The 20725-nt window shown below is 41.4% G+C and overlaps 2 protein-coding genes across 3 annotated transcripts in view; one reads left to right on the forward strand and one right to left on the reverse strand.

The window, feature by feature from the left end:
• Nucleotides 1-352: 352 nt before the first annotated feature.
• The window catches only part of LOC120420014 (transcriptional regulator ovo-like), a 33736-nt gene continuing 13363 nt past the window's right edge, over nt 353-20725 (reverse strand). The window contains exons 2-5 of one of the 2 annotated variants that reach the window (XM_039583031.2): nt 9309-11182; nt 5764-6137; nt 5479-5689; nt 353-1256 (exon numbers count right to left, since the gene is read on the reverse strand). In XM_039583031.2, the coding sequence (XP_039438965.1) occupies nt 1071-1256; nt 5479-5689; nt 5764-6137; nt 9309-11182 (2645 nt within the window). In that variant the 3' untranslated portion in view covers nt 353-1070. Of the gene's footprint in view, nt 1257-5478; nt 5690-5763; nt 6138-9128; nt 11183-20725 lie in introns of both variants that reach the window. The other variant, XM_039582951.2, reaches the window with a different exon arrangement.
• On the forward strand, nt 16544-18207 carry LOC120420148 (RYamide receptor-like). The gene has a single exon (XM_039583144.2). The coding sequence runs from the start codon at nt 17003-17005 to the stop codon at nt 18143-18145; it is 1143 nt and encodes a 380-aa protein (XP_039439078.1). The 5' UTR covers nt 16544-17002; the 3' UTR covers nt 18146-18207.

The raw sequence follows: 20725 nt of genomic DNA on the forward strand, positions 1-20725 counted from the left end.
ATTATCTAAAGTTTGCATGGAGATCTTCAAATAATCGAGACTGTATTTAAGAAAGCCACAAATTGTTAAAATTATCATCTAAACATGGTTCCTGAAAACAAAAATTTATCAGATTTTACATGTATTTTTAACAGCAGCAGTTTTCAGATATTGTCAATTCCTTTTTTTATTTTAAATGAGTATGAAGACTATTTATGATTCAAAGTGTTTTTTTTTATGTTTTGCAAAATGGAAATGAGGTTAAAAATACGAAATTTCAAACATTTTAAAACATTATCAAACATCATTTCAGGAGTATTAATTAGCAACTGTGATTTTATAGAAGAAGAAAAAAAAGATAACTTCAAGCAGATAAATTTTTAAAAAGCTTTAATGAGTATAAGAAATTATAATCGACACATTTGTTTCTAAAACAACAAAATTTAACCACTTTGCAGCGGCCGCTGCAAATTTTGCTCACACATTTATTCCAACTTTCCATCCTATCAGCAAAAACAAAACAACGAAAAAAAAAACAATCGCAGTTGGCGACGACGACGACGAGTCGATCGATGCTGACCCGGCCGGCATCTTCTTCTTCGCTTCTTCATTAATCAATTCTTTTGTTCTCTCTCTTGCTTGCCTGCTAACTTGCTTGTGTTTGAGTGTCCTTTTTTGATTTGTGTGTATCTTTCTCTCTTCTACTAAACTGAAACTAAAAAAAAATCTAAAAAAAAATTACACATAAAAAGCCTTAGCTGCTGATTTTTTCTCCGATACGCGACCCCTTTTTTGTCTCCAGCAAAAAAGTTGGTTCTCTCTCTCTCTCTCTTTCACTCTCCTTCGTGTGTGTGTGTTGCCTTACATGTCTACGCGATTAGTAGTAATATAAAATAATATTGCAGCAAATAAATAATTGTTAGTGTTTAAACGTTTAACATGTTATCGCCTACTTTGATTACTTCTCCTCTTCTTTTCACTAAACTTTTCGTTTTCGTTTTTTTTCTACATGCTACTTATCTCATTTCAACAGAGAGGAACCCCCCGCAAGGGGGGGAGGGGGTCGCGTATCGCCATCTCGCTCTCGCCGTCTAATTCTGCACCGGCATCGGGAACGAGCCGAGCAGGTTGTTTGCAAACTGCGAGTTGGTGAACTTGAAGTGGCGCTTGTCGTAGAACTTGAGCAGGGCCGGCGAGTACGGGTGCTTCTCCTTCAGGTGCAGGTAGTGCACTTCCGGCTCGTTCGTCGTGTGGCCGCACTCCTCGCACACGTACATCTAAACAAATGAGGGAGAGGGAGAGGGGGAGAAGAATGATGTAATTAGTTGTTTGATTGCGACGTTGCATCGGTTGAGGTCAAGGAACTTGGGTGCGGACGTTGAACTGTGCGGAAAGTGCGGAAATCGGAAACGTTTTGCTAAGGGTGATCTTGTTTTTGTAGTTCTTGTTTTGCACGAAGCAATTTGTCAATTTTAATTAACTCTATACTACTTCAAATGCGCAGCGAAGTTTATCAAAGGAAATAAGTTTTCCCTACTAGCTAGTAGGTGGCATTCTGTACAATGTTTGGATTTGCATGCAAGTTTTTCTATTTCCTTTTTCGGGACTTTTGCAGGGAAAGACATTGTGCAATTTAAAAACTACACCGCTAATGGTAAAATCGCATGCTAAAGCATGCACATCACCTTCGTCACAATTGACACTTAATATTACAAACTGCATGTACAATTTTTGTAAATACAAAAAAAAAAACACAACCGCCGGGATTCAAACCCATCACTAACAGTACGGACTGGCGCCTTAGCTCGCTCGGCCATCAGACCGATGAAGAATGGAAACGCATATAACAGCTTGACATTTATGTCAAGTAGGTTTCACATATTGAGGGGCTACATAATTTAGGGAGTAATATTACATAGAATTTCATAATATAATGCAAAATTTATTTAACACGCAGCTGTATTAATCCTTTTTTTTGCTGTGTATCTTTGAATCTATTTTCATCAGTTTGAAAAGAACATTAAAGAATGATAACTGAAATGTATTATCATTTTATAAACATTGCATATTATTTGGCCACATTATATTTTTGTTGATTTTTTATTATTAGTAATAATGAAAAATATAGAAATGAACAATTTGCAATGGGTTTTTCGGTCGAAATAATTTGTTTTTTATTTGTGTATTTTTTTCATGTTTTTAATTACTGAAAATTTTCTTTTATGAAATTTCAATATGCAAAATTATAGAAAATTGAAAAAAATTGGCTCACCGAAAAAATAATATGATAATATTGAACTAGATAAATATTCATCAGTTTCTGCACATTTTTTTCATGTAAAATTTCTAAAAAAAGAGGTATCTTTGAAATCTGTTGTAAAAATATGCACGATAACAGTTTTTTTAATGTTAAAATTATAAAAGAAATAGACTTTATTAAAAATATACAAATTGCCGTATTTTTTTCAAAACAGTTTTTTTTAATTTGATAAATTGGCATAAAAAAACGTATTTTTTTGAATATATTTCCGCAACTTTTTGGTTTGAGTGTAAAATACTAGATTTTTCAGTAAATACCGTCAAAATAAATTTATAGTTTGACTTTTTTTTTATTTCAAAACACAGATTTTTTGAAAAAGTCAAATTTTCATAATTTTAAACATACGACGCAGATTCTTGCATGGAAATGTTTGAACATCATTGAAGGTCCAATAAACCAAATTTTATTTTTTGGATTCAGGGCTTTTTGTTTTATTTTATGAAGGCTTGATGGGTCGTAATGACCCAAAAATCAAAACTTCAAAAGCGAGCCTAAAATTGTCGTATGGTTATAAAATCATTATCCCATCATAAACTAAAAAAATATAAAAAAAAATCTTACTCAAAAATAGAATATAATATTTTTTTTTCAACATATTCGAGTTTCTCCCAATGTGCCAAATTCGAAGAACAATTTAAATTTTGTATTTATTTCCACACTTTTTGAGTTTTAAAAGAAACAGAAAATTTAATAATTTATACTACTCAAAAGTTGTAGGACGATTTCACTGATTTTTTTTCTTCGAAATATCGATTTTTTTTAAAGAAAAGTTTTTTTTTACATTTAATGCGACGCACAATTTTGTAAATTTGATTTTTTTTTATTTATGAAAACATATATGTTGGAAAAGTTTTACACTACAAAAAAAAAATTCGCGTCGTTTGAGACTTAAATTGCAAATCATGATTTCTAAAAAAAAAAATGTAATTTCTGAAAATATTTGTAATTATCAGTAATCTCTGAAATGTAGTTGATCAATTTGGGGTTTCTATATTCTTGATTTTAACTAAACAATTCAGAAAATCAAAAAAGTGAAAGAAAATATTATTAGATTATTCAAATTTTGATAATAAAGCTTTGGATAATCGTTTATAAAATGTATTATAGAAAGCAAAAAAAAAAAAAAATCGTCCAAACATGGATCATGTTCGAAAAAAATTGTTTGAATATTTTGTTTAAAAAAACAAAAATTTATCCGATTTTACTTGTTTTTTTTGTTTAACAGAAATAAGTTTTCAAATATTGTCAATTCTTTATTTTTTAATTTTAGTAGGAAGACTATTTATGCTCAAAAAGTGTTTTTTTTTATGATTACCAGAATTATATAAAATGTTGAAAAATCAGGGTTATTCAAAAAATAAAACATAAAAAATACAAAGTTTTGTTAATTTTTCGATACCAAATTTTTAGTTCTAGTTTTGAAAAAAACGAAAATCGAACAAAAAATACTTTTTTGCAATTCCGTCGTGAAACTACTTACTTTTCCTGTCATTCTTGAACGACGAAATAGCCTACTTTTCTGTACCAAAAATAACAGAATCGAATAGTAACACTTTTCAAAATAAATGCTGAAAAGTTCTACTTTTCAGCACTGAAATGGGTGCTGAAAAGTTGAACTTTTCAGCACTTGTTTCGAAAATTAACACTTTTCAACATTTTTTTGATTTAAACGATTTATTGAGAAAATACATGAAAATTTGACTTAAAATTTCACTCAATGGGTGTTTTTCGGAATTGCAAAAAATGTTGTATGGAACTCGTTGCAAAACTTGATTTTTTCAGCACTCTTCGTATTTATCCAACTCGGTGAACCTCGTTGGATGAATGTAAGACTCATGCTGAAAAAATCCTTTTTTTGCTACTTGTTGCATAAACTACTATTTATATATTTTTTTTAATGCAGAGTAGGAAAATTTTAGTATTCAAGTTTCAAAAAAATGTATCTTAAAAAACATTTTTTTTTAGAAAAATACAATTGAAGCGAAAATTTCTGCAGTTTAAAATACAATATTTTGTGTTTGAGTATTTAGAGTACTTAACACTTATTTCAGTTATGTACTTAAAATACATTCAAAATAATGCAAAATAGTTTTTTGATAACCTCATCATTAGCAACCGCGATCGCTACCCAAGTAACCGCGGGACACTAAAACTTAACTTTTAATCTACTCTATATCAAAATATAAAGTAAGTTATATACAGTTGCATAACTCTATATCCCCTTGTAGAGTGGAAATAAAGTCAAAAGTGGCGACGTTAAGGGTGGATATAGAGTACCGGGAATGCTATGTTAGAGTGAATTTAGAGTTTTGATTTAATGCTTGTGGTTACTTGGGTACAATACTGAATTTAAAAGATAAACAAATATTTAAAAAGTTGATTTCAAATAACAAAAAAGCTACAGAAAACCTCAGTTCTTTTTTTAAATTTTCGATAAAATTTAAAAACTTTGTTTTTTTTTTAAATTGCAATAGCAAATTTAAAAACCTACTTAAAACTATTTATGTACTATTAGTATTGGTTGATACTTTTTCGTGTTCAATTCTCAAATGTCAAAAGAACTGTGTTTTTCTCGAAAAAAAATGCATTTTACTGTAACTTAAAAATTTGTCACTCTTTAAAGATCCATAAACACAAAATGGCGAAATCTCTGCTATTTCACAACAGGGTTGCCAATTCTTCAATTTATCAAATTCGTCGCATGATCTTTCTAATGCGCACCATATTATGTTTTAAGAGAAGGTTTTAAAATCCTTAGTCATAAAAAGTGCTGCATTTTTTGATAAAAAAAAGCTTTAAAAAATGATATTTTACCACAGGGTTGCCAGATTTTTTAATTTAATAACTCATCCGATAGTTCTATCAAATACAACAAAGAGATCAAATTAAACAAAGAGATGAATATTTAAATCACATTTTTCGACTTTTACAACATCTTGCTCTGAATAGATTAAGTTTACTCAAGTACACATACATTTTGACAGAGTTGCCAGATCTTCAAGATTTTTTTCCTAAATAGAATAAAAATGTAAATTGAGAAATTGATCAACCCGAAACAAATCGAAACTCCAACTGATTCTGATCCCTCCAAGACAAAGTAAAGTATTCCAACGTTTCCCCTTCCTCGCAGTCCATCTTCAGGGTCCACTTAAAACAATGTCACCAATTATTAAACTCACCTTCGTGCGGCGCTCCTTGTACGCGTACTGGTGCTGCACGCCGTGCACTTTGAGGCAGTGCGACTCGAGCGAGCACCGCTGCGTGAACGACTTCTCGCACAGGTTGCACTTGTACGGCCGGACGCCGGTGTGGGTGCGCGTGTGGCGCTTCAGGTCGAACGTGTCGTTGAAGCCCTTGCCGCAGAACGTGCACAGGTAGCGCTTCACGTCACTGGGAGAGAACGGAATAAAAAAAAAGAAGATTGTTATTACACTGAAATTGCGGTTGATTGGAGGTCCACTTACCTGTGGCACTTCATGTGCCGGTTCAGCAGCCGCTGCAGCGTGAACGTCTTCTGGCATATCCGGCAGCAGAACTTGCTGCTTCCGCTGGTGCTGCCACTGCCCGAGTCGGCACCGGAGCCGGACCCGGAACTGGTGCATCCGTTCTCGTCGCCGAGCAGGTCCGCCTGGTGCTGCTGGAGCTGGGATTGCTGGTGAAGTTGCTGCTGCTGCTGTTGCTGTTGTTGCTGTTGCTGTTGGTGCGAGAGCAGTTTGCCGTGGTGCTTCTCTTCGGAGCTGTCGCGAAGCCGGCCGGGCACGTTTTCCACCGCGAGTGGGTTTTTGATGCCGTGGCCACCGTTGACGAACTCGAGCTGGACCTCGGCGGGGAGACCGAGCTGGAGAGAGGAGGAAGAAGTTGGTTAGTTTTAGAGGAAAACTTGGAGGGGTTGGTTCTCTCTAGGGCAGAACTAGAGTCTACGGTTTTTCCCCCAAACAGAAAGAGAGTTGCAACGATGACTTTCCCCTCGGCTGTCAAAAAAATGTTGTCCTAACCTCACATTACATTCCTCTTAGAAAAGGTCAACTCGATTGTTTTGTGGCAAGCAGTAACATAACCAAACTTTTCAGCTTCCCCAGCAAACGTCAAATCTCTTCCAGAAAAGATCCGGCAGCAAATTCTAGAAAAAGATTCAGCACCAAAGTTTTTGTTTTGAGTTTGACGTTTGCTGCAGGCAAGGAAAAGTGAGGTTAAAACGACAATAACAAAGGACAACGTCACGCGACTGTTAAAACCGAGGGGCAAGTCAGCGTTGCAGATTTCCCACACCAAGATGTCAAAAAACAAAACAAAAGAGATAGATAGAAGAAGAAGAAAAAAGAAGAGGAGCAGATCAGTAACGCGAAGTGAAAATCAATCATTTATACAACAGAGAGGGATTGCGGCGCAGTTATTTTTGTTTGTTTGTTGGTAAAATTTCAGTTAAAACATAATAACCACGCTAGTACGACAATTTACAGAAAAAGCAGCCAACTCTACTACTAGTTCACTTGGTTCAAATGGGTCAAAGTGTTTGTGTGTGAGTGATGTTTATGTGATTGGGAACGAGTTGGAGGGTATTTTTGACATCTTTGAAAGTTTTGGGTATTGAAGTATGCAAAAAGCAAATTTAATAAAAAATAATAAATTTCGCACGCTCATGAATCGATACTTTCAAATTTCTCTGAAGACCTAAAGATAACAGAATTTCGGAAAAATGAGTCTGGACTGTTCATTGAGCTCAGCTCAAATAAATTTATTGATTGTATTAGGAAATTTAAATAAAGTAAATATGATATTTATTCAGTTTCTGAAGTCAAATTCTTCATATCAGATATTTGAGTCCCTTTTTAATTTGAAATACCCAAAAGCAGAATTCAGCAGGTTGAGAAATTCTGAAATTAAGAAAATCAAAAATTTAAAAAAATAAAAAAACAAAAATCTTAAATTCAAAAATTGCTAATTCGAAAATTTAAATGATAATCAAAAATTAAAAAAAAGTTGCAAGATTAAGGGATTTTACAAATTAAAAAACTGTTCGTAATTGATTATCCAAAGTCCTCGCCAAAATTTCACTCCAAAAACACGAAATAGAAAATATAAAATATTCAAGAACTTGAGAATTGAATAATTTAAGAATTTTGATTTTTTTTAGCATTTTGAGAATTTTGAGGAATTTGAAAATTTTGAGAATTTTGAGAATAATGAGAATTTTGAGAATGCTGAGAATTTTGAAAATTTTGAGAATTTTGAGGATTTTGAGAATTTTGAGAATTTTGAGAATGTTTATAATTTTGAAAATTTTCAAATATTTGAGAATTTTGAGCAATTTCAGAAATTTTTTTGAATTTTGAGAATTTTGACAATTTTGTTTGAGAATTTTGAAAAAGTTGAGAATTTTGATTTTTTTTAGTTTTGAGAGTTTTGAGAATTATGAATATGTTGAGAATTTTGAGAATTTTTAAAATTTGAGAATTTTAAGAATATTGAGAATTATGATAATTTTGAGAATTTGGAGAATTTTGAAAGTTAGAAAATTTTGAAAATTTTAAGAATGTTGCAAATTTTGAGAATTTTGCGAATTTTTCGAATTTAAAAAAAATTGAGAATTTAGAAAATTTAGAAAATTTTGAGAATTTTGAGAATTTTGAGAATCTTGAGAAATTTTAGAATTTTGAGAAGTTTGAGAATTTTTAGCATTTTGCGAATTTTGTGAATTTTGAGAATGTTGAGAATTTTGAGAATTTTGCGAATTTTGAAAATTTTGCAAACTTTGAGAATTTTGAGAATGTTTATAATTTTGAGAATTTTAAAATATTTGAGAACTTTGAGGATTTTGAGAAATTTCAGAAATTTGACAATTTTGACAATTTTGACAATTTTGTTTAAAAATTTTGAAAAAGTTGAGAATTTTGAAAATTTTGAGAGCTTTGAGAATTTTGAGAATTTTTAAAATTTTGAGAATTTTGAGAATATTGAGAATAATGATAATTTTGAGAATTTTGAGAGTTAGAAAATTTTAAAATTTTTAAGAATGTTGCGAATTTTGAGAATTTTGCAAAGTTTTCGAATTTAGAAAATTTTAAGAATTTTAAAATTTTGAGAATTTTGAGAAATTTTAGAATTTTGAGAACTTTGAAAATTTTGAGAATTTTGAGAATTTTGAGAATTTTGAGAATTTTGAGAATTTTGCGAATTTTGCGAATTTTGCAAACTTTGAGAATTTTGAGAATGTTGAGAATATTGAGAATCTTAAGAATTTTGTAAATTTAGAAAATTTTGAGAATTTTTAAAATTTTGAGAACTTTTAAAAATTTGAAAACTTTTAAAATTTTGTGAATTTTGAAAATTTTGAAAATTTTGAGAGTTTTGAGAATTGAGAATTAAAAAAAAAAAATTGAGAAATTTTAGAATTTTATGAAATTTTTTATTTTTTTTTAAATGTGTTAAAGATTTCTTTACCGAATTCGGTAGTTGAATGTTCGGAAAAATTGAGATCGGTAAATCACCTGTCAAAATGAACTTAATTTTACCGAAAATCGGTTGAACTACTGAAGTTCGGTTAGATTTTACCGAATTTGGTAGTTCAACAGTTGAAAATACGGTAAAAATAAAAAAATGGTAAAACAAATCGAAATAAACTGAAGAAAACTCTCCAAGTTGATGTCACAAAGTCTGTTTTAAAAACAAAACAAAAAATGACATAAAATAGCGGCACGAATGAAGCATAGTTGTCCCAAATACCTTCCAACTCGTTCCCCTATTGTTCTGTTATGCGTTTTTTTGCTTATTTTGTACACATGTGAGTTTTTCGTGAGAGAGAGTCATCCATCCACGACACTGCTCTTACCCTTTGCTGTAAAACGTTCAATTTCACATCGGCCACAATCGGGGACAGGGGAATGGTGGACAGCGGAGGCGAGGAGTGGGTCGTCTTGACCAGCTCCTCGGACGGCGACGGCGAACAGGACGCGGAGTTGGGCGCGGACAGCATCGAAATGTGGTAGCTGAGCTGAGCGGTTCGACTTACGTTTTGGATGGTTGATGCGACGACGGCCGGGGGAGGCGCGGTGACGGCGGGTCCGTTCAGGGAACCCGCGTGATGGGGCATTCCGGCGGCGATGGCAGCGGCTGCTGCGGCGGCGGCGGCCGCGGCCGCTGACGAGGAGGATGAGGAGGGAGGTGAGGAGGATGAGGATGGGGATTGGAGGGAGTGGCTGGTGGGGGAGGGGAGGGAGAGATTGCTGTGCGAGTCGAGGTCGAAGCTGCTGAGGGAGTGGAACTGGTGGTGGGAGGTCGCGTAGCTGGGTGGGTTTTCGTGGTGCTGCTGGTTGTGGTTCTGCATGTATTTGTGGGTGTTGTTGTTGTTGTTGAAGGAGTTGTAGGTTCGGGAGAGGAGCATGTGATCCTGGTACTGGTCGAGCCCGTCGTGGTGCAGCGACGTTGAGACGGAGTCCGGGGTGAGGGAGGGCGTTGAGGTGAGTTCGAGGTCGTTGCAGTTGCTGGAGTGGTCGTCGGACGGGAGCCGGTTCAGGAAGTGGCTCAGGTCGACGGCGTCGGTGAGGCTGTCCAGCAGGTTGCTATCGCCGGGTGAGGAGAAGGTCAGCGTTGCGGTGAACTGGAGCGGGTCTACGCCGACCCCGTTCATGTCGACCATCATGGAGTCGTTGACGTCGTACGTGCCGTACAGGTTCGACAGCGAGTCGATCTTGGAGTCGTAGTCGAGGTCCGCTTCGTCCTTGAGGGCTAGCCCGTACGTGGAGTTGTGCAGCATTGAGTATTGTTTGGACGTGGCTCCGCCGCCGGAGGCGGAGTTCCCGTTGGCGTCCGTCGTGTAGCCTCCGCCGATGCTGGTGAGATCCTGGGTCGTGTCGCAGTCCATGTTGTTCCAGGCGCTGTTCAGGAAGCCTCCGTTGGCGTTGTACCCGTTCAGGCCACCCGCGTTTCCTCCCTTCAAGCTCTCGTAGAACGGCGGCAGCGATCCCGTCGGAGGACTGTTCGGCCCGTAATTGGACCGTCCATCGCGACCACCTCCCATGCCACCTCCGGCACCACCTCCACCTCCAATAGCTCCACCACTTCCTCCGCTACTTCCTCCGGAACCCCCGGAAAAGCTGATGCTACCACCTCCACTGCTGTGACCGCCACCAGCCTGAGCTCCTCCGCTCGAAGACCTTCCATGGCCCGCCGCGGCCTGCACGATCCCGTTGACCTTCAACCGATGCTGGTACGCATGCATCGCCAGCAAATGCCGCCGCCACATGACCGCCTTCCGGGCATCCCTCATCCGCTTCTCCTTCTCCTCATCCTCCTTCTTCCCATCCTTCTCCTCCGTCCGCTTCGGCACCCGACAGTCAATCGGCTGCTCCTGCTCCGGCTCAACCTCCGGTGCCCGCACCTTCAAATCTACCGCCTTGGGACTGCTCTCGGGGCTCTGCACGGTCTGCGGCGCCGTCGGCGCCCTCCGTATAACCGAACACCGCACCACCGGAATCGACGGCGGCGGTGTCCGCGGAGGTCCAACCCGCACCACCTCCCGCTCCTCCGTAATCACGTTCCGTTCCTCCCGCAAAATCTCTTTCTTGTCCGCCTGCGGCGGCGCAACCGCCGCATAGTCCTTCCGTTCGGCCGGGGTCAGCAATCGGCGGCTTGTGGCCGTCGTCACTTCCGGCTGCTGTTCTTTGGCGATCTGGGCGATTGTGCGCTGCAGGAAGAGCGGCGACGATTGTGTGGGTGCTGGTGAGTTGCCATTGCTGCTGCGGCTGGACTGAGAGGAGCACAGGAGGGACGGGGAGGATGAGCTGCTGTGGGCGGCCCGGATGGCCGAGGAGAAGATCGAGGGCGAGGCGGACGACTCGCGGCACGGTGGGCTCAGGCGGTTCTCGTCGCCGAAGATGTCGCGGACTGTTGGGGAGGGAGAGAGAAAAAAGGTTGTTTTAGTAGAATATTGGGGAGTGGCATCTAGTGGTGAGTAGTTTGAAGTTTGGCAACAGAGATTTCGTTGAGGGTGGCATCAGGGTAGATGAATTAGCACAGTGCAGTGCAAAAAACTAAGGGGCCGTGCTTTACTTAAATCATAGCACCCACATTTTTTAGTGTCTATGATGGAACACAGCACGCGATTCGTTTGGGGTGCTTGACATTTTCTTAAGCACGTCACATTACAAGCACTTCACTGCACGTGTGCTTATTTCCTTCCGGCCAAAACTCCAAGTTTGTTTTAATTGAATTAATAAGCGAAGCGAATTGAATATTTTTTTATCACTTCAACACTGCTTTTGGGTAGCATAACTATTGGATCCAAAACAACCAACGCTAATCATACACATAAATTTCCAAAAAGGGGTTGCATCCCGGCGAACTCAGGTTGTCTTATTTTTATTGGAAACAACCGCAACGGATGGACGGATTGGTGAAGGAAAAACATTCTTTTCAAATCCAGCTTTACTCTACGATCTATGTAAATCATTAATTCTCTATATCACAAAACCATTGCTTTCACACAACACCACCAGCTCTGCTTTCTTCACGGACCATTTTTTACGTTCTGGAACGAGAATCGAACCACAGCCAATTGCCAAATTTCTTGACGCGTAGTGGAGTCTTCTCCAGGAAATACTTGGCGGAGACTATCTCGCCGGGGGCCCTGTTGAACTTACACCGCTGCCCTAGGGAGAATCGCAAGGCGGGACTTGGCCACAATCTAATGCAGTGTGAAGATTTGCATCTCGACATGTGATGGGATCGGATTATTTTCCTCAGATGTAAATTTGCAGTTTTTTTTCCAAACGTGAAAACAGGTCAAATCAACACCGGTTGCTATAAGCACCAAAAATCAAGAGCACTGCGTGTAACTGACAAGCACCTGCACTGCACGCAAATTTTTCGCGTGCAGTACAATGTCAAAGAGCCCCCAAAATTTTTGGCTGTGCCTACTTGTCAACCCTGGGTGGCATCTAGTGGCGAATAGCAGAAACTAACTGCTAGGGTCATGAATAATGCCAACAAGATGGCTCAATTCAAACTTTTGTTCACCCTACAAGAAAAGGGGAAGAGTTGCCTCAAAAGAACTCCAGGAACTGCTGCGTTCCGATCGCGGCGTAATTAACTCAGCATATGGTTGAGCACTTGTTGCAACCTTCAAGCCAACATGTTCTTTCAGCGTTTCGGCTTTCTTCACCTCAACGGGGGGGTCAATCAACAAGCCAGAAGGCGTTCTCGATTTCATGACTTTCTTTCAAACTCGAAGCGGAGTCATATGTGGAGGCAATTTGTCCAAAGAAAGGGTTTTTCCTCTTCTCTTTCGCCGTTGGGGTTCGTCGCGCGAGATCCTTGCGCCGTGTAGGGATAATTGACCAATTTGGACGGAGCGAGTTCTTCGTGTTACGAAATCATCGAATAAAACGGTTCACGGCTGCGCAGCAGCGGTCGATTCACCGCGAACGGGAAATGAGGTCATTTTGGTCATTTGCGTACTCGCATACATCGGGCTTTCTTCGGGAAGCAAATTGCCGACACATGTTCCGCAAGAAAACAGCGGGTTCATTTCGGTTGCATTGTTCGAAGCTGGAATTTTATCTCTTTTTTTTTTTTGAAAGAGTTGTTCAATTTGTCAGGTTCGTCGCTTCGCGATGAAGCCTTTTGTTGTTTTGAATTCATTGGACAGTTCAATGAAAAGAAAAACGTCAAAAAACATAAATTGGTCCAATATCGTGCAAATTTTAGGTTATGTCGGCCCGACAAGCAAAAAATTGACGGATTTCTTATGGGTTGGTGAGTGTGTTTGTATTTTTTGACAGCAGCTTTGCGTGAATCCCAAATATGTGGGCAGTGTTGCCAAAAGGTTGGATTTTTTGATTAAATGAAATTCAAGTCTTTTAATCTGTGGATTTACATTAATTAAAGGTACAAACAGCATGATCAAAAGCCGCTCCGTTGAAGGTTACCTCAACCTATATCCAGCTCGCGACTATAATTAAAAGGAAACAACTTCTGTCCCGAACGGAACATAAATTACCGCACTCATGTCCCTCAACGGCCCCCTCCACCTCCAACACGTGACACTCTACTTCCGAATCCATCGGCACACCCCTCGACCTTCGCTAAATCTTGCTTCCACTCTGAAACATGCATCGAATATAAAAAAAAAACTGGAACCATCCGGTACACGAGCGCAAACCCGCTTCGGTCATCATGACAGCGATAAAAACAACAACAACGCCAAACACGAAGAAAAAACAGCAAATAAATAAAACGGAACAAACCTAACCTACACACACACGGCGAGGGGTCCGTCTCAAGGCGTTAAAAGTGGTTCTCTGCCACTGCAAAATGGCGCACATTACACGACCCAAGTAGTCTGCGCCGCGGAGATGACTGGACCAAACACAGGGCGACTTGTTCGCGGTGAAGGTAAACAAGGTAGGCCGCGCGCGCGCGGTATTGACACTGAAAACGTCCAAGATCTTGGAATGATTTTCGCGCGCGCCTTATGCAACACTAATACAAGCGCAGCAAGCGCGAACGGAACTGTCAACGTTTTGAGGTTAGGTTAGGCTACCGTTGATTGCGAGGCGTTTAGACGTTAGACGTTGGAATTGAAGAAATAGAAGTAGTTTGGCGGACCCCGCGACGGGACTGTGACAGTTGTGCGCTTTGGCAACACTGCATCGATGTTGTTTGTAAACAAACTGAGTGTGATTTGTTTTACAAACAATGAATGGTTTGAGTACTTTGATTGCGATAATTTTGAATAGTCTGTAGGACCCCTCGGCGTGACTTTGACAAATGTTGCTTTTTGGCAACACGGTATCAGTGTTGTCTGTAAACAAACTTGAGGTGATTTGTTTACAAACAATGCATGGTAAAGACTCTTGGAAATGTATTAATTTTAGGAACATTTGAACGGAACTTTGACAGTCTGTGTTGTTTGTGAACAAACAAAAGTTGATTTGTTAGCAAACAATGCAAATATTTTGCAGAAATCAGAACAACTGTTTCGATTTTAATGATGATCTTCCTCAGGATTCTGTTGACAGTTATTGTCAGTTTCCTGAAAAGTTTGGTTATGTTTACAGATTTCTCTTCGTAACTTTGACAGTTGTTTAATTTGACAACACTGCATCTGTGTTGTTTGTGAACAAACGAAAATTGATTTGTTAGCAAACAATGCAAATATTTTGCAGAAATCACAACAACTGTTTCGATTTTAATGATGATCTTCCTCAGGATTCTGTTGACAGTTATTGTCAGTTTCCTGAAAAGTTTGGTTATGTTTACAGATTTCTCATCGTAACTTTGACAGTTGTTTAATTTGACAACACTGCATCTGTGTTGTTTGTGAACAAACGAAAATTGATTTGTTAGCAAACAATGCAAATATTTTGCAGAAATCACAACAACTGTTTCGATTTTAATGATGATCTTCCTCAGGATTCTGTTGACAGTTATTGTCAGTTTCCTGAAAAGTTTGGTTATGTTTACAGATTTCTCTTCGTAACTTTGACAGTTGTTTAATTTGACAACACTGCATCTATGTTGTTTGTAAACACCTTAAGGGTGATTTGTCTACAAAAAATGCTTAGTTTCTTCAGAAATCCAACGTTTCGAACCTTTTGGTGACCTTCTTGAGGGGTTTTTTTTCATTTCCAAGGAGGTTTGGTTATGTTTTCTTGTTTTACTCAAAATGGCTCCAACCTTGCCAAGACTAAGTACAGCGAGAGCCACAAGATAATATGTAGGTCGAGCCATCTCAGAACACGTAGTCCTTCGGTTTATCCCCCTCCTCTCAATAGCTTGAATAACTTAAGCTAAGTCACCCGCGAGAAGCGACTTTGTCGCCGCCGCAGGCGGAAAGATCAAGTTCTAAGTGGCAGTCGAATCCCGCGCAGCTCGAAACGGGACAAGAATGTGTCTATCTCGGCTAATATAAATAACTATAGAGCGGGGATCGTAAAGATGTCCGGAATGATGTTGTGCCCGGAGAAGAACGTGAAAGAGAGCACAGTGCAGTTGAAGAAAAAAAAAACTGGTCAGTCGGAAACCGGTTCTTCGGAATAACACAGCGAGAGGGGGCAATCTGAGGAGAATAATAAATTTTAAGAAATTTCTTTCCTTGAAAGCTTCGCCGGGTAGCGGTGGAGACTTGGGCTGCTAGAAGCGGCGAACCTTCGGAAATAAAAGGGTTCTCGGTTTTCTTTTTTCAACCCGTTTTCGTGTCGTTTTGTAGCTTGGCGATCAAGGTTTTACGATTAGTACCGGGGAGCTTTTAGGACATAACCTCAAAAATTCGATGTAAACAAAGCCTCGTCAAACGTCAAATTGACATTTGCGCCGCAATTTCTAGGTTACGTTCGCCAACTTGATTACCATTCTCGACCTGCTCATGTGACCCGCGATCGAACGGAACAAAACCGCCTCCTCGCCAATATCCGATCGCGCGCGCGACTTGCGCGAACAAGGTGATCCGGTCCTCAGACCGTTCTCAATCCCATGCGCGCACGTGAGGCAACAGGAGGTGGCGAGTTATTTCAATGTTACGCGGTCCGTTGTGTCGCTGCGCCGAATCCTTGAGTCCGTAAAAGCTCTACCGTAGCGTGGACGAAAAATGGCTTTTAAAAATTAGAATTAGCACTAATTGCTAGGGTTGGGTTACGTTACGGACGGGGGGTAAAATCAGATCAGAAGCTCCGATCTCACACGCGCTACACAATTCTGGGAAAGGCTGACCTGCTCGGTTCTGCGAGAACAAAAAAAAAACTTGACAAGAAGCACGCATCTCTCTCTCCGCGTCGGCTATTAACAATTTATAAAATGCTAAACTCACATGAGCTCGCCAAGCTCAACACAATGGCTCATCATCCGGACGCCCTCGCTCTGCTTTCTCACTCAGCGCTAAATTGCATGTCTGGAGCGTCTCAATCATGGTTCTTGACTCTAATTTTGCCTTTCGATCCCACGTTCATGACCGCCAATTTGCTGCAGAGTTCGCGGCGACGGCGACGTCCCGTTCTTGAACTCTCTGACTTGGCATGCTGGACTAGCGATGGGTAGCTTTCTTCTAGGGGAAAAAATGGTTGGGTTTTGCTATTTGTCACTAGGTGTCGCCCTAAATGTTATTCTGCTGTAAGCTTTACACTATTCGCCACCAGGTTTGTTTTGGAAGCTTCGAACCAATCAACACCAAGGTCTCTGAACTCCTGGTTGAGGTCTAGATAACAAAGCAGTTTAGCGATAAAGAGCATCTACTCGTCACTAGATGTCACAATGAGTTGAAGTTGATCGGTACCGGAATTGCGCCAAGTCACGTCCGGTTGGAAGAATAACTTAGTTGACTTTCCTGTAGCTTGCTGGACATGATCTATAGTCAAAAACCACCTACCTCTAGCTTGTTACGGCGGTGACCATCAGATCTTCACTCCGAGAAGTTCTTGGATGACATGGTTCGACGAAGTCAATGAGGTATTAAATATACGTACCTTAAGGGATCCCGAGACTGTGTGGTTCCTAAGATTTTCGCCGCGCTAAGTTCAACAAACTCATTACCATTCGAAAAACAGCAACCGCAAGTCACTTCCCGAACGCGTCCCTTCTTTTCAACCGTCTATGCTAACTAGCCGAGATCTGTTGACACCGATATGCAATACCTCGCGTGACATCTCACTCTAGAACACCAAAACAAGCCCAGTTGCACTTCAACCGGCGTTCGCGACGAACCGTTCCAGGATGAACCTCACCCTGCTCGACCAAAACTTCACCGCCAACGCGTCCTTCGACTGCGACGCGTCCTCGATCGTCCCCGAGGGGATCGCCTCGCTGCGCTTCCAGGTCCTGATCTGCCTGGCGTACACCACCATCTTCCTGGTGTCGATCGTCGGCAATACGGCGGTCTTCCTGGTGGTGCACCTGCAGCCGCGCATGAACACCGTCACGAACCTGCTGATCGCAAACCTCGCCACCGGCGACATCCTCATGACCATCTTCTGCATTCCGTTCTCGTTCATCTCGATCTTCGTGCTGCAGTACTGGCCGTTCGGCGCGCTGATCTGCCGCATCGTCAACTACTCGCAGGCGATTTCGGTGCTGATCTCCGCGTACACGATGATCGCGATCAGCGCCGATCGGTACCTGGCGATCATGTGGCCGCTGAAGCCGCGGCTCACCAAGCGGACCACCAAGATCTTGATCGCGCTCGTTTGGAGCGGTGCCCTGCTGACCGCAGCCCCGATCCCGCTGTTCTCATCCCTAGTTCAACCGATCGAGTACTACGACCAGTGTGACCTGTCGATCTGCACCGAGGTGTGGCCCGATCCGGACTCCGACCACAGCTACTCCGTCACCCTGATGACGCTCCAGTTCGTCCTGCCCCTCGTGGTCCTCATCTTCACCTACGTCCGAATTGCGCTCAAGGTTTGGGCGAAGGCCCCACCCGGCGAGTCCGTCAAGCAGCGCGACCTCCGCCTCCTGCAGTCCAAACGCAAGATGATCAAGATGATGATCACCGTCGTGGCGGTCTTCACCGGCTGCTGGCTGCCGTTCAACGTGTTCATGCTGGTCCCCCACCTGGATCCGGAGTGGCCCCCACTACCCTACCTGTGGTTCCTGTTTCACTGGCTCGCGATGTCCCACAGCTGCTACAACCCGATCATCTACTGCTACATGAACGAAAAGTTCCGGCAGGGATTCAGATTGTTGGTTCGGACGGGGAAGGCGAGGCTGGGTGCGGTGGTGGGGGGAGGTGCAAGGTTGAGGGACAACCGGAAGCGAAGTGATGTTAGCACCAGCACCGAGTTGAGTCATCTGTACCCGAGCACGATGATAAGTACGATCGGGGGGAGTCGGGAGTGGGGCGGTAAGGCGTGGGTGTGAAAAGTGACAGTTACTTGGATGAAAACAGGTTTTTGGCGAAGAACGCGTTGTTTTGATTTTGAAGGAAGTCCCTAAAGCTTGGTAACTCAGCACAAATCGTGAGATCCATTGAGTCTGTTTGAGTTATTTTTTGATGAGTTCCAAAAAATTCTTAACTTTAGTGTTGACAGGTTTCGGTATGAACTCTAAGTTGATTAGGGAGTTGAATTCCAAAGAGCTTTGACTTTCAACTGATGAGTTCAAGATGAGTTCCAAAGATGTGGAACTCACTTCAAAAATAGGCAACTGTCAAAAATGAGTACTTGTCAATGTCTGAACAGGCAATCGCTTTTCAATGGGTTTTAATGAGTATCTATGAGTTCTTATACATTTGACGTAAGACTACGTTTGTTTGATGACTTCCTAAAGTCATTTTAAGTTTGACGTAGGATTACGATTCTGTGGTTATTCTAAGATGAGTTCCAAGAAGCTGTGAGTTTAGTTTCGGTTCTAAAACTGATTATGGCTCCTAAAAGAGCTAAGATTGACGTAGGACTACGTTTTTTTGTAATTATTTTGAAGACTTTTTTGGTTTTCAGCCATAACAGTTTCGACGACTGATGATCAGAAAAGGAAGTACGCACAACCAGTCGTTCCAAAAATTACAGTTCTGTGGGGCACATTCCTCCCAATTCATATTCTAATCAGGTGTCATCGCCATTCAGCCCGCGACTACAATGTGTACCACAGTGGATATGACGAAATTTCGTGAATTTGCATGAAACCACTGCGTTTCACCAGCACCAGCGCTGTGTCCAAGACAAAGAGAATACTAATTGGCAGCAGCGACGCGTTCCCCAAAAGCAGAACGCAGCACATTCAGCGGCGCAGAATAGGTTCGAGCCCCGGGTCGTCGTCGTCGGGAAATGGCCGGGCCCTCGTTAAAATGTTAATGCGATTCTGCGTGTTTCGGATTCATTAAAAGCTAGCAAGCTAGTCCCGCCGTCCAGAACTTACATCCGAATTTGGACGCAACGTGAGAATGAATGAACCTTTAGGGCCGGTAGTCCGACGACTCTACGCGGACCAGATCCATTTTCGGACTTAGTATTACATGCAAATCAACCCGCGGAGAGATGATCGCTTGATCTCCGCGGAGTGGGATTCATTAACCGCTCGTAACGCGCGCGTACTCGACTCGACAGCATTCATTCAGGCTGTTCAACGAACCGTGCCCCGGCTATCCGCTGAATTAACAGTCAATTGTGCCGGTCGAGTTTGATCGCGCACACACAAAACAGGTGCTGCTTAGTGATTCAAATGACGCGCAAAAAACAACAACGGCGGGACTCGGAGGGGGTGGGGAGTGCGCGAAACAATGGACTTTGGGACAGGGCGTCACATTCCGGAGCGGTTCAACAGACGGTGCGGTGCACACTAGCGCTGTCGGTGAATAGCGCGGTGACGAAAGGCGTTGCGTTTGATGGCGGGATATTGCTGTGAAGATCTACCGACGTAACGGGGAAGAGCTTCAGAGGGACACATTGTTGGGCGATCGCGGTCATCTTGGGGCTCTTTGGAGCTAAGGCCTAAGGTCTACCGACGTAACGAGCTATCGAAAGGCGGTTGTCAACCCCGGATGATATCCGGAGATCTTTGGGTAGCATTGCTGGATATATTGACACCTATGTCAGATGTTCTAAGTCTACCTGGAACGTCTTATAGTGAAGATCTGGTGATCTATCGCCGTAACAAGTCTGAGGTAGGCGGTTTCCGATTGTAGATCATGCCTAGAAAGCTTCAGTGAAGTCAACTGAGTTGATTGTGCACGAAATGATATGTTCTGGTCTAATTTGGAACTCTTTGAGTTGAAGATCTGGTGATCTACCACCGAAACAAGCTAGAGGTAGGTGGTTTCCGACTGTAGATCATGTCTAGAAAGCTTCAGTGAAGTCAACTGGGTTATTCGTGCACGATATGAAATGTTCTGGGACAATTGAGAACTCTTTGAAGTGAAGATCTGTTGATCTAGCGCCGTAACAAGCTAGAGGTAGGTAGTTTTTGGCTATAGATCATGTCCACAAAGCTTCAGTGAAGTCAACTGAGTTGATTGTGTACGAAATGAAATGTTCTGGTCTAATTTGGAACTCTTTGAGTTGAAGATCTGGTGATCTATCGCCGTAACAAGTCTGAGGTAGACGGTTTCCGATTGTAGATCATGTCTAGAAAGCTTCAGTGAAGTCAACTGGGTTATTCGTGCACGATATGAAATGTTCTGGGACAATTGAGAACTCTGTGAAGTGAAGATCTGGTGATCTACCGCCGTAACAAGCTAGAGGTAGGTGGTTTTTGGCTATAGATCATGTCCACAAAGCTTCAGTGAAGTCAACTGAGTTGATTGTGTACGAAATGAAATGTTCTGGTCTAATTTGGAACTCTTTGAGTTGAAGATCTGGTGATCTATCGCCGTAACAAGTCTGAGGTAGACGGTTTCCGATTGTAGATCATGTCTAGAAAGCTTCAGTGAAGTCAACTGGGTTATTCGTGCACGATATGAAATGTTCTGGGACAATTGAGAACTCTGTGAAGTGAAGATCTGTT

This window comes from Culex pipiens, chromosome 1 (genome assembly GCF_016801865.2).
Source record: "Culex pipiens pallens isolate TS chromosome 1, TS_CPP_V2, whole genome shotgun sequence".
Classification (NCBI taxonomy): Eukaryota; Metazoa; Arthropoda; class Insecta; order Diptera; family Culicidae; genus Culex; species Culex pipiens.

Bases quoted from the DNA above. Each gene is read 5' to 3' on its own strand.
- LOC120420148 (XM_039583144.2), top strand. From the start codon at position 17,003: ATGAACCTCACCCTGCTCGACCAAAACTTCACCGCCAACGCGTCCTTC.